Below are 13,886 nucleotides of genomic sequence, written 5' to 3' on the forward strand. Positions count from 1 at the left end.
TAGCCTAAATTCAGAACTGTCCTGCTTCTTCTCTGCCATGTGTCAACAACCTGAAAACATTTACAATTGTTTACCTACAAATAATCAGAGGTCAGTGTAACCCCAAGGTTCGGCAATACCAATCATTATGTCAAGCCAGCGAGGGCTACACAAGGTGAGGAGCAAAGTAGTTATAAAAATTAAGAAAGTGAAAGAAGCAACATCATGTCCGAGATTTATGATGAATGACGAGACCGTCTTTCTACATTCTTTGCTCCTAAGTATTCTCTTATCTCTAGGCAGTTGTGTTCCAAACTTGATCAATACTTTGCCACCCATGCACAAAAGAAAGATACGGTGCATAAGGTGTGGCTCAAAGGTCCTCAGACCTCTAAACAACAATGCTGAAATTCCAGTAGCATGACCCAGCAGCCACCTCACTGGTCACTGCTGTAGCTCCCAGTTCAAATCCACAGCCACTGATTTTTTCCCCCAAATTTAACTTGAGATATCTCAATACAATGAACTTACACATAAAGACTGGAAGAACACAGTCAAGGTTGGCCAGGTTTCTGGAGGGACTGGAGCCTCTGACTGACCTCACATAAATGGTGATGAATGCCCCTCTGCTTCACACAGCACACGAGCTAAAATAAAGTGAAATATATACACATATATATATATTCTGCACAATTCAAACAATCGGCTCTGAGACTTTCCCTGTTGGCATTTCCATCATCCTCTCCATCATGTCACATGTCCCAGGTCATCTATGAACAAGAATGAGCAGTGAGAATAAAGATGGGCCGGAAGACTGCCAGGGTTCACACAAATTAAATGAAGTTAAAAAATGTTTGTCAGTAATATGATTTTCACTGATTCTTTAGCAACTATCAGTCACAATATTGTAATACTAAAAAAAATCCTGAAGGTTAGGACAGACTGGGTATTCACCTAGAAAAAAAATCCCAGGCTGCAGCAGAGAGAAGTAGCAGATTTTCTGCACACGGAATTGTACATCTTAACGGTTACAGAAAGGGGAAGGGGCCAAGGGGGAATCCAGTCAGAGTCCTTATCTCATTGTGAATCTTCAAGCTAGACACCTCATCTCCTCATGCCTCTTAGAGTTCATCCCAAAAATGGAGATGTGGGAAAGTGCAGCGCAGGACCCGACTGACTTACTCCTACAGAGCTGGTGAGGTTTGTCCCTGGGGAAATAACACTGCAGAACTGATTCCTTCCCGCTTTCATTTGCGCGACAAGCAGCACACGTGCTCAATGCACATGATCCACTTGAAACAAGCTGCTGATCACTGCCCCAGGCCTGAATACAATCTCACTCGGCTTCAGATTCCAGGAGGAAAACACAGATATGCTGAGCACCATCAATAAAAGAACTGGCCAAGTATCTCTGCCTTACACAATGCATACATTGGAACGATATGGCTCAAAACAGATTACCGTTTAACAAAGCTATCAGTTAGAACAATTTAAAATATCAAAACCCTTCAAAGTTTGCTGGAATGTTAACAACCACCTCAGTAAAGGTCAGATTTTGTGCTTCTGCAAATCTCAAAATCTTATGCATTTCTCACATGACAAAGTCTTTGACATTTGCCTTCAAGGACGTAGGCCACCCAGGTCCAACCCTGTGACAATTTGGCTGTGCTGCTGAAGCAAGACTCACCAGAGCAGAAGAATGGAGGCTGCAATTGCATCAACAGGTACTTATTCCTAAAGGACTCATGCTGAGAATCAGGGAGGATCCTTGATTCTCCTCTAACTGTGATAGCCTTTACTTTTTCTTATATTGAACACCTCTGGGATGAGGGATTTCACAAAATGAGTGCAGGGGGCATCAAAGGCATGAGCAGGCTCACCAGACACCTGATGTTGAACTTATTCCTTAATTCCCATGGTAGTTTCGGGAAAGAGCGTTACAGAACTGAACAAACCCAACAAAATCCCCAAAATACGCACATTAACAAATACATGTGTTTGTATACACTACATCATGGTGTTTCCCAGGCAGACTTCTACGATTTAAAAACCCATAATAAGGCTTTGTAGAAGTCTTACTACTTTTGCAGTTCAGATAATGGAAACTTGAAAAGCCCCAAAACAAGCCAAAACAAACGAACAAACAAACAAAAAACTCATAAATGCAGAAACTGATCCTTGCTTACAGGATTGAGTTAAAAATCAGCTTTAAAAATATCCAGCAGTTTCAGAAGAAAACATGCACCAGGAAACAAGAGAGAACCTGTAAATAGCTCCAAAGCTTCCCAGACAAAGTTCCTAGCGCTTTCACTTCCCTCCAAGGAGGACAGAAGTTCAGCAACAAGTCTTTCAGCTGACTACATAGAGCCAGTAGAAACAACATAATTTTTCAACTCTTGAAATCAACAGCTGTTAAGTGGATGATTATGTAAACACTGACCACAGAACACCACACAAACATCTTTTCATGAGTGTTTTACAATGACAAGTAGGCATCCTTCCCATTTTACAAATGTAAAATTAGTGCAGGAGTATCTACTCTACTGTGAAATTGGCTAGGATGCTTAACGTAAGCGCTGGTAGTAAGATCTCTCTTTCCTCCCTGTTAAAAAAAACGCTAAGCAATGCGTATACGAGTTTGTGTTTATACACACAGCAACTTCACAAATATCTAACAGTTCTACTTTTTAAATAAGTACCCCTAAACAGCCCTGCCATTATCACCTGCAGTCATAAAAAGGAGGGAAACCACTGCAATGCAGATATTTAGTCTGTGCTTTGAAAATATTTGAGATTCCTTATTTAGGAGGGGAAAAAAAAGTTGTTTCTTAACATCCATGCTCCTGTACATCATTTTGGAACCAAAAGTGGCATGTATCCTGTCTCAGGATACAGAACAGAGAAGGAAGAACATCTAAGGAAGAATAACTTTGCTTCACGCTGAACCAGCTAAACAAACTGACAGGCATTGTTCTTTTAATATCTGCAAAAGTGATGTTCATTGCAATGTTATTTCAATGACATGAAACCTACGCAGCCAGTTTGTCCAAGGACATGGTGTCAGCTTGCAACCACAAGGTATTTGGAGAGTTGTGTGCATGTAAAAGTTGCAATATAGGTATTAAAGTGACAAAAACATTTAAGTAAGGAGAAAAACAAACAAACAAACAAAACATTTAAGCACAGGGCAATAGGTATGTTCTAGCAAGCCTCTGGCCTAGCCAGACAGAAATAAATTCTTCAAGTAAATAAATAAATAAATAAGCAGTATTACATAGGCATTTAGTTTAATTAGACAATTATATAGCATTCATGATATACAAAACCAATCATCTTAACATAGATCAGCTACTCACATTTTTGTTGCAAACGCAGAATTTCAAAAATTACGTTATATGCCAAGAAAAGATAAGTCAATAACATTATATAAACCAGTTATTAGATTATACTCCCCTGACATCTGCCTGCACAACTCCTCTGTTTCTGTCAAAAAACGAATACATATTAGGCAATATAATCTAAACCATTTGTAAACAAAGACTGCTTAGAACAAGTGTAGTCACTAACAATATTGTTAATTTGTACAAATCACAACACGCAGAATGTATGTGCTAAGTGAAAGCATGTTGGCTCAAATCCATGCTTTCTTTTGATATTGCACAATGTTTTCTGTCTTCTGGAGGACATGAAGGATGAAAGTTTCAACTAAGATGCACCTGATACAGACCAAGATTTTTATCGTTTTGGTTAGGTAGTCTTCCTTTCTTCCACACTTCTTTCAACAATTAGCAGGAAAAAAACGTATCAGTGTGTGCATATTAAAAATAGTAAACAATTTAAACAGGGATTTTATTATCATAACTTCTCTATGATAACAGAACAACTCCGCCCTCCAAAAAATCCTACTTGTAAGTCAGACTGTGTTCCATTTCTACAAGTAGTACTGAAATTCAAACCAGAATTACGTCCCCATGTAAATACTTACATGGGAAGTGGCAAAAAATAACAGTAAAATCCCAGTAAAACTGGGATTCTCATCAGGGTCTCTGAATAAACTGATGCTGGAAACTCTGAGATATATAAACAGCCAAAACTTCGTAAGCCTCAGCTGTAAGGTTTTATGTCATTTTATTGGAAATTGTGGTTTGCAATTTAAGACTCCCTGAAAAAAAAAAAAAAAAAAAAAAAAAAAAAGAAGCCAGCAGAGTAGCAAAGAAACCATGCAAGCTTCCTCTCAGTTTAGGGAGATTTTATTAGTTAGTTTCACGTGTGATTTTAGGTTTTCAAATACAAGTACAGTGACCTGTGACTTGTAACAGAAAGGCCAATATTTAAGAAAACAGTTTAATCCGACTTAAAATAAGATACAAATACACAGACATGACATTTGCCTTCCTCCCCTTCCTGCCTCTACCCCACTCCCTTTCCAAATTTAAGCTCTGGACCTGAAGCTCAGCACTTGACAACAACCCTAAGTAAACATTTAAAATGAGATCGTTAGAGCTGTGTGTCCTTACCTCAGAGAGACACTTTAATAAAAATCCCTAAATTAAAAACATAAAAGTGTGAAGGTTAATTGATGCAAACAATTAGCCTCTTCAAAAATGTTTTTACAAGACAATTTTATCATAAAGTTTTAATAATTATTCTAAAAATTATCTCAGGTAATTGAGAATTTTGATTATTATAATTAACATGTTTCTTAAAAGCCTTTTGGTCAGAAGTTTAATTAAACAAAACTCTTGGATTAACTAATCCAACGGAATGTATTAGGCAAACATTAACTTTCCCTCTCTCCTCAAGCTTGTTTTCAGGTCACATCAAGTGGGATCTTTTTGAAAAATACTTGAGTTTTCTGCACCTTCAGATCTTTAGATCTGTATTTCAGTTTTGTACATGAAGTACTTGAACTTCAGGAGATGGCTATTCATAGACAGAACTGCAACAACTACCTTTTGAAAAGAATAAGATTCTGCAATGGTTGCCTCCTCCAGTATGGAAAGAAATTTACTTCCCAGCTATTTCTCCATATATCAACCAGTACATTTGAATATGAAGGCTGAAAAAAACAAAAACGTCCTGATATTACACCAAGAAGGGTCAACGAGAATGTTGAAAATGAGACTTAATTGTCCAAAGGTGAGGCAAAAGTTAGTACTTGTCATTTGACTAACTCTAGAACAAAGTTTAATATCACAGAATGTAAAAAGAGTCAGTAATAAAATAATATACATTAAATATTCCTCCTACTTTTGCTAATAGGAACATACATATGGAGTTTTCTCATTTACCAAAAGCCTTTGCAAATGACCTGATTCTATAGAGCTTCTTTTTGTAGATACTGTAAACATTTAGAATTTCTAAGGCTAAAAACAGGCACAAGTCTTCCATGAACAGTAATTATTCCTAAAAGCATTAAGGAATATATTCCAAATCTGCTGTTCCTTTTTATAACAATGGAAACAATTGAAATATAGTATTATAATTCACAATGCAGATTCATAATTAAGAAAAAAAAAAAGGAAGGAAGGAATATAGCTTAATCTTCACAAGTAATAATACATAGGGAATACTCTTTTTTAAGTTGTCTATTACATCAAAATTACATTTCCAGAATCTCTGTGCTGGATATTACTCAATTTTATAAAGTGGCAAGTTTAAGTAGTGACTAAAACATTTCTAAGTGGGTAAAATTCAACCACGTTATATCAGCATTAGTAGCACCCCAGGCTTTACAATAACGCAGGTGAGATCTGTTATATCCATTTTGCAGACTAAGATACTAAAGCCACCTGGTAGGTGGCACATTTTTTTCAGATGTTAGACACTCCTCTCCATAATTTCCATGAGGTGACTTTGTTTTGTGCCTCATTAAGGTACCTGAGCCAACAGTCTTGTTTCAGGCTGGTTTTTAAACATTTCAGAGGTTTCTCAACCTCTGCAACAGGTTCCTCTTTGCTGAACAGCTAAGCATTAGCCAACATTTCAGCAGATTGATTCCAATATATGTTAGCAGCAATGCATTTCCAGAGACACGTTGCAAAAATATTAAAAGCAATCGTCATCCAGAAGTCCCTTCATCCCCTGCACTGCTCTGGGCAAAATAACTCACCACCAAGTGATCTTGAACTCATAGATAGGACGCTTGCAGTAATAGTGATTTATCAGGTGTTTATCACACACCCCAATACACTGATGATCCACAGTTATCCCTCTGTCAGACAGGTCTGTCACAATACAGTGCAGAAGGTCATAAACATCAGCTACAGCCTCCCAAGGTCCAAAAGATACATCTACTTCGCAGTGATGTTCAAACAGCTTCGTCTCGCTTTCACTTCTTTCAAAACGTAAAGAATTGAAATGGGGGCATTCGTAGGGAGTGATGGGCATCTCCTCTTTGAAGACACAGACTTTCAGTTTCGCAAACCTTGCTTTTCTTTGCATAGCTCTAAGCTTTGCTATTTCAATTATCCGTTCCAAATGATCTAAGAAACAATAAAAAATTGTAAACAACAATGAAGCACACAGTAAAAGAAAAGCAATGCATTTTTTCCCTGTGAAACATATTACTGCAGTGTCTCACGTGTTATTCTTAGTAGAGTATTAGCAAGTGTAAGCTGCATGCAGCTAGATACATTCTGTATTAATTAAATCAATGTCAGTTATCACGTGAACTCTGTGTCCTTACTATATGCCCAGAATTATTCAATTGCAGGGCCTAGCAGAACAGATGCAGAGGCACAGAAGCCTTCTCGTTCAATAACAAGCCTTGCACGTTATGACCTAGATCTTGCTCCCTTTTACGACAGCATAAAAATCCACATCCTCAGATGCAGAAGGAACAAATCTGACGTGGAAACTTCAAGGATCTAAATAGCATGAAAGGTACATAAGAAACTCTAAAAATACAATGGAATTGGTTTGAAGGCTGAAAGCAGGCCTGAGAGCACCACATACACTACTTGAATCATGCTCGAAGAAAACAGTCAATACTACTTTGTTTATTTACCTTTGTAATACGGCATTAGGCCCAGGAAAGCTTGTCTAACTTTTTCTCCTTTAAGAGGCTGGACATCCTCCAGATAGTCTAGCAATGGTCCTATGGAATAATACTGAGCTTCCTTGTAAACTGACCTCACTCGCTCTCTTGGTGGCAGGTCACCGGATCGCAGAAAGTTAAGTATGTCTCTAAAACAGAGGAAAAAAATACTATTAATTAAGAAGTTTCTGCCAAAACTGTTGTGCGTGGGAAAGGAAATGTATTCATTGTTTACTGAGATAGAAATCCTTCATCTTCAGTAACTGAGTTATATTTCCAGCACACATTTTTAAAAGCATTTGCCATTTTCAAGCCTCCAATTCAAGTATTTCACCTTTTGACTGTTAATGTTAAAGTTCATTCAAAAAAAAAAACAAACCACCAAACAAACACCACATTTCAACAAAAAGTTCAAGGTGGAGTAATAGAAGAGGATGCAGTATTTCACAGGAAAGAGACTGTAGTCACCATATTTCAAAATTATGTCCGTGACATAATAATCTTTCTGATTTTCCAATGCATGGACATTTTATCCCACCCAGAACTAAACTTCTAGCTGAATGGATGCTGCATTTGCAAACATGTTCATTTCACAGTATCAGGGCCGTATACATTTGTTTAATCAAAAATAATAATCAGTTAAAAGAGAGAACATTTCCTTTTGGTTCTGCAACACTTAAGCTGCAAGATTTTTAACAGGAAAATCATTTTATAAGCATTAACTAACTATTATTGACCATATCAAGTAAAACAAGCATTGCTGTAATCTTCATTACAATGTCAACAAACACAGCAAGCACTAACGCAGCTTTCTGTTCCTGCTATATTTTGAATTCAGATCAGTAACATCGGAAATGAATTGATTTTCCAGCACTGTCGCAGGAACTTTTACATAGCTAAATGTAATGAAAAAATTATTTTCTAATAACTGCAGTAGCTTAATCTATTTTTGCCTCAATTTAAGGTACAATCCAAATGTGCTTTGAAAGTAATTCAATCCTTCTCTGATGAAGAGATTAAGGAAATGTCCACAAAGGAGAAACAAGAAATAGACGTTAAATTTCAAAATGTGCCTTGGGTGAAGATCTTAACCTATGACCATCGCTAACAAAGATAAACATCATTTCCTGCAATCTCACGGGCAATCTTACAAGTAGAGTATTAGTAAGATCAGGGTTAATTTAGCTAAAGCTACACAAATGCAACAAAGTTTCAAAACAAATCCTGAAAGTGAAGGAATATGGCATGGCAAGGAAAAAATAATTTAAAAAGATCTTTAAGCCATGTTCATTTTTTTTCTCCTCAGTCACATTTTAATATAATGTATTTTTGAAGAGCTCCAAAGGTAAGTTATTCACTTACCAAAAAGCACATATACTTTGACGACTCTTTCTTCTTGGGAAGTTGAAACCCATCAGAGGCACAGACACTGTGTTAGCTGTCCACTTATACTTTCAGAAATGCATTAGTTAAAGCCAAACAATACTTCCCCTTGCATATTCTCGTTCAGGGGAAATCCAGCACTTACGGATGTGGCTAACTGTATTCAAAATGAGCAGTATAATATACCTAGAGGCAACAGTCTGATAAGCAAAACATGAATTTGACTAAGTTCAGATACATGATAAGAATTAGAAACAACTCAAAATATGATTTAAAGGCATAGCACACACAAAAAGAGATCTTGATATAATGGGAATTTTATAGGAAGTGAAATATTCCTCTAATCATTGCAATTTTAATAGACTAGTTTAAATCAGTCAGGCATCTAAATTGGACAATTTCTGGACAACATGTCTTCTTAACACATGACTGCACAGCTTGACTTGGATTAATATCCACAAATACCCTATTAAACACAGAAAACATCATTCTTTTAATAGCGTAAGTAACCTAGATGCATCTCTTCCATTCCCTCTTCATCATAAACAACGTAACATTAATTGGAAAGTACTGTCGTACAAAAGAGCTTCATATGGAAGCAATGTCAAATAAATTCTTTTTTAAAACATAAGAATGTTTTGATGCATTGAAAGTAGATACTCCAGAGGTGACAGTGCACAAATTCAAAATATTACTTGTTTTCTCTTTCTCCATTGTACAACTTAAGCCCTAAGGAATGAAATGCATTGTTTTCAGTTGTGATATGCTGCAATTCATTTTCTCTTTGAGGTGTTTAGAAGTCAGGGATGCATGCCAGTCGCATTTTCCCAAAGCCTACTTCGCAAATATGATTTAGCTAGAAGAAATAAACATAAAACTTATTTCTCTTTAAAAGTAATTTTTTTTAAGCAACCCCTTGAGAAGCAAAGTGCTGAGGCCACCACCACACATACCCAAAGTAAGCTCCATCTCTGTCTATGAAGTATCTGCCCTCGGCGTCGGTTGGAATATAGTGTCTTCCGCTGAACATAGCCGCCAACATTGTGTCCTCGTAACGTCTCAGCGTTGACAGTCGCGTTGTAAAATGCGTGCCTCCTACATTTAGTGGGACAACTTCTGGAAACTGAAAAAGCAATCACATCATCAGAAACGAGCCCGGAGCGTGCTGCAGACATGCGTAGGCCAAACAGGTGAGAACTTCCACAGGGCACAGCGCAGTCTTTGTTGCTGTGACACAATTTGGTCTGACAAGTGCCTCCTTCCTGGCCTGCTGCCACAAAGCAGCGAGGTTCAAGGGTTAACACCTTGAATACTTTGGATGGCTGCTGGATGTAATCAGTGAATGGTGTCATTGAGGATGGAAGCCTGAGACATGAATAGCCACTACAATTTTAACACCAGATATTCATTAGGAGTGTGGATGCTTCCTTTTGGGGAAAGAAAAAAGAAAAAAAAAAAGTACAAAACAACCTCCCCTCCCTCTTCCATAAAAACAAAAGGCAGGGGGCAGAAAACTCCAAGGCCAGCCATGGGACTTGCCCTCAGCTGCTGTGGCCCCGGTTCCTTTGGGCTGAGCACTCGGTGAACCTGCCTTTACCCTGGGCTTACAGCAGGCCCCAAGAACTTCACAGCACACCCCAAGATGCTCCGGCACCGGAATAAAGACCTATCTGCATCTGTCAAGTTCAAACACGGATGGAAATCGGGCGTACTGCTACCAAGGTACCAGATCAAGCCGCCAGGGGCTTCAAGGATTTAGGAATTAACGGGAACGGCACCGGGCAGGCAGGGACACGAGGAAATCCCGGCGAATTTGGGCTGTGGGTGCCGCAGCCCCGGGCCCACCGGGGGGGCTGGGAGCCCCGGCGCCCTTACCTGCTGCGGCAGCAGCGGCAGCGCTTCTCCCGCCTGGGTTGCGGTGGGGGTGGCCGGCTCCTGGAACTCATCCTCCGCCTCCGAGCTCGACATGGCCTCATCCGGGTCTCGGCTGGCTCTGCCCTGCCCTGTGACAACCACCATCCCGCTGGCTGCGGCTCGGCGGGAGCGGACGGGACGTGCACGGGGCTGAACGGGAGCCGGGAGGCTCAGGGAGGGCCGAGGGGAAGGGCCCGAGGAGCGGCGGCGGCCGCACGGAGCATCCCGGGGGGGGGGGGCACGGCCGGGGGGCTGCGGGCCCTGAGGCGACGCGAGCCGGGCCCCGAGCGCTGCGCCCGCCGCCCGCCGCCCCGCCAGCCCCACACGGCCCCGCGACCGGCCCCCATTGGCTCCGCCGCCTTCGGGCCGCGCGATGCGATTGGTTGAGGGGGAAGCGGGAGGCCCGCCCACCGGTTGTGATTGGGTAAAGGAGGCGGGGGCAGCGGGGGCGCGCCGCCGCAGGGAGGCGCGCCCCCGGGCGGCGGGGCCGGGCCCTCCCCGGGGCATTCCCCCCCCCCTCAGGGGCGCCTCCGCCCCCCACCCGCCCGTCCCCTCCCTCACCTCTCTGCAAAAGTGGACATAAAACGTTAACAGCTGGGTGAATGGCACAGGAAAGGGTCCTGGGTGCTGCTGGGGGCCGCGTTCAGCTTTGGGTCCCTCACTATAAGGGCACTGAAGCCCTGGAGAGTGTCCAGAGAAGGGTGACGAGGCTGGGGAAGGTTCTGGAACACAAGTCCTGTGAGGAGCGGCTGAGGGAACTGGGGGGTTTGGGCTGGGGAAGAGGAGGCTCGGGGCAGAGCTCATTGCTCTCTGCAACTGCCTGAGAGGAAGGTGTGGGGAGCTGGGGTCAGCCTCTCCTCACAGGTAACCAGGGATAGGGCTGGAGGGAATGGCCTCAAGTTGTGCCAGGGGAGGTTCAGGTGGGCAATGAGGAGACATTTCTGTCAGAAAGAGCAGCCAGGCACTGGGACGGGTTGTCCGGGGAGGTGGTGGAGTCACCGTCCCCAGGGGTGTTCAAGGGAAGGTTGGATGTGGTGCTTGGGGACATGGTTTAGTGGGTGACAGTGGGGGTAGGAGTATGGTCAGACCAGATAACCTTAAAGGTCTTTTCCAACCTTAATGATTATATTATTCTGTGATTCCATGAAATATTGTGCCTGCTTCCATCTGCTAATGCAGTCACTGCCTCTCACTGGAAAAGCTGCAGGTCCCCAGTGGATCCAGACAGAGAAGGGCTGTGCCTGCCCCCAGCAGAAGCTCTTCGGAGCTAATCCCACTCTGCAGGAATGTTTGGAGCCTTCTTGCACTGCAGTTTGGAGGTGAATGCCACATCCTGTTCAACACCCTCATCAACACAGGGAAGCAGGTTCAGTGCTTTTCAATTGCTTGGTTAGAGGCGTTGTCTCAGCTGAAGGTAGGTGTTTAGTTTCTTTTCTCTGCAGCTCAAAAATTGCATTTCTCAACACCCTCACCACACTAACAGTTTTAATGCTTGCCCTGAAACACTATTCTGACATCATCAGTTATCAAAACAAGTCAACCACACCTTGCAGAGATAAAAAGGAATACACAACATAAATAAAAGATTATTTATATACAGACTAGTTTAAGGAGGTAAACAAGTTATCATTAAAAAGCAGCTTATAGAAGCTTAATTTCTAAAGTGCACAGTCAAAATTGAGTGTGACCCTGATGGGAACATATTATTTATCATGCTGTTACTTGAAATCAGTGCTTCAACTGCTGTATTTTCTCTACTCTTAAGAATACTCAAAAGAACTCAAGGCTGGCAAAAATGTGATCTTTAGTTGTCCACATTTTTTTCAAGAATCTCCCCTAGCTTTCATGTAAATGGAGCATAGTCTGCATAAACAAAATGAGGCTCCATAAAGTATATGAGAATCACAGACCACAGAATGAGTTTTGGGGTTTCTACACTGGGCACTGTACCAGAATAGTCCTCCTTCCCAGCACAAGCAGAGGTCTGAGAGAAAGAAATGCTTCCCCTTTCATAATCCTCCTTCAGCGAGACGCCAGGTTTTGGAAATAAAACATTGAAAGAGGATAGGTTAATGAGGTCATGAACAGTAACCTTTCCCATTGGAGCTTTCACACAAAACAATCTCCTTAATAGTGAGGTTCAGAATATAAGATCTCAGCCCATAATTAGTGCAGGATTTTATGAATAAGACTTGTGATAATAATATGAAGATTGATCATTGACAAGTTTAACCTGTTTTTAATGGTCATCAAAGGATCACTGAAGTTCCTCTCAGGGTTTGCCTCACTTCTTGCTCATCCACAGACACGGGCTAGTGAATGCTCACTGGAACAGTCAGTCTAAAAGAGAACCAAACTACTCCCTGGCCAGTTTTCTGACATAAAATCTTTGTCATTTTGTGAAGAATATGCATTCATCTGAATATCCTTTTCTTTCTACTTAGGGCATATGTGATAAGTAACCAGTCACAAAAATATTTCTCTATTACATCTCATTAAAGTTTTCTTTTGTTTATTTAAACCAAATAAATGTGTCAATTTAATTTTCAAATACATCTAGGGCCAGACCAACAGATAATTAATAAGAAAGCATCACCAACAAACAAAAAGATTTCTAAATCAAGTATTTAATTGAACCTATGTCAGCACCACCCAACTCTACCAGAAATACCTCCTTCCAGTTTACAAGCTGCTTGTCCTTCAAATGGCACAGATCACTTCCTTAAGCTTTGTTTATTGACTACTCAGACACTGCTTCAAAAACACACGCCAGAGAAAGCTCACTCAATGAACTGGACCTGCAAGTTGCACTTCATTCCCTAGGGAATAACAGCAACCCTGCGCTGGGTTCTACTTCATGCTGAGACTGAAAAAAGCTTTTAAAAGCACTGCTGTTCTCTCAACTTTTCCATATTGGTTTAAAAACTTTCTCCTAAACACCTTCTGAGGTTACACTGCTGTTGGCAAAGTTACACGTGTATAAAGAAGTGACATAATTCCATGCTCAAAGTCTGTCCCAGTGTAGCGATCTCTGAATCCGTCACAAGAGATCTGGTAACCTACATGAGCTGCTATTCAAAGCCAATGCACGGGAACACTGGGGAGACACCAACCTGGCTGCCAGGGAACCTCCCTCATCTCCAGGAGAACCTGGGTCCCTGTGAGGATAGAGAACGAGACAGGACCTCTGGTCTCTACGATTTTTTGAGAGACTCAGATGATCAAAGCTTTGTGTGAGCAAAGCAGGAAGAGACAGGACATGCAGTTACAGCAATCCTAATAAATCTGCGTAACAACAGCGAAGAAACATTCTGAAACAGGGCAGGAATCCCTGGGCTGCAGTAAACTGTGTTGTAAATCTGATTGTAAAACTCTGCGCCAGCTTAGCACATCTAGTCATGCCCAAACGACAACAAAAATTATGCTGAAGGCACGCTGTAACTTCGGCACCTGGCCATGCAGAGCAGCCTAAAAGCAAGGATGTGGTATGGGAGGATGTGATAGGAAACCTCCTCACCAACAGCAACCTTCTGAAGGGGGAAAATGGGGCAGCAGAGAGGCCTAACAGAGG

General features: G+C 41.3%; 1 protein-coding gene across 1 annotated transcript; it reads right to left on the minus strand.

Annotated features, from left to right (window-relative positions):
* Positions 1–3,249: 3,249 nt before the first annotated feature.
* KCTD7 (potassium channel tetramerization domain containing 7) lies at positions 3,250–10,659 on the minus strand. The gene is made up of 4 exons (XM_027472186.3): positions 10,277–10,659; positions 9,355–9,524; positions 6,989–7,167; positions 3,250–6,464 (listed from the first exon to the last, which is right to left on the minus strand). Exons 1-4 carry the CDS (start codon positions 10,418–10,420, stop codon positions 6,088–6,090), a joined length of 870 nt encoding a protein of 289 aa, XP_027327987.1. The 5' UTR covers positions 10,421–10,659; the 3' UTR covers positions 3,250–6,087.
* Between the last annotated feature and the right edge of the window lie 3,227 nt (positions 10,660–13,886).

This window comes from Anas platyrhynchos, chromosome 20 (genome assembly GCF_047663525.1).
Source record: "Anas platyrhynchos isolate ZD024472 breed Pekin duck chromosome 20, IASCAAS_PekinDuck_T2T, whole genome shotgun sequence".
In the NCBI taxonomy this organism is placed as follows: Eukaryota; Metazoa; Chordata; class Aves; order Anseriformes; family Anatidae; genus Anas; species Anas platyrhynchos.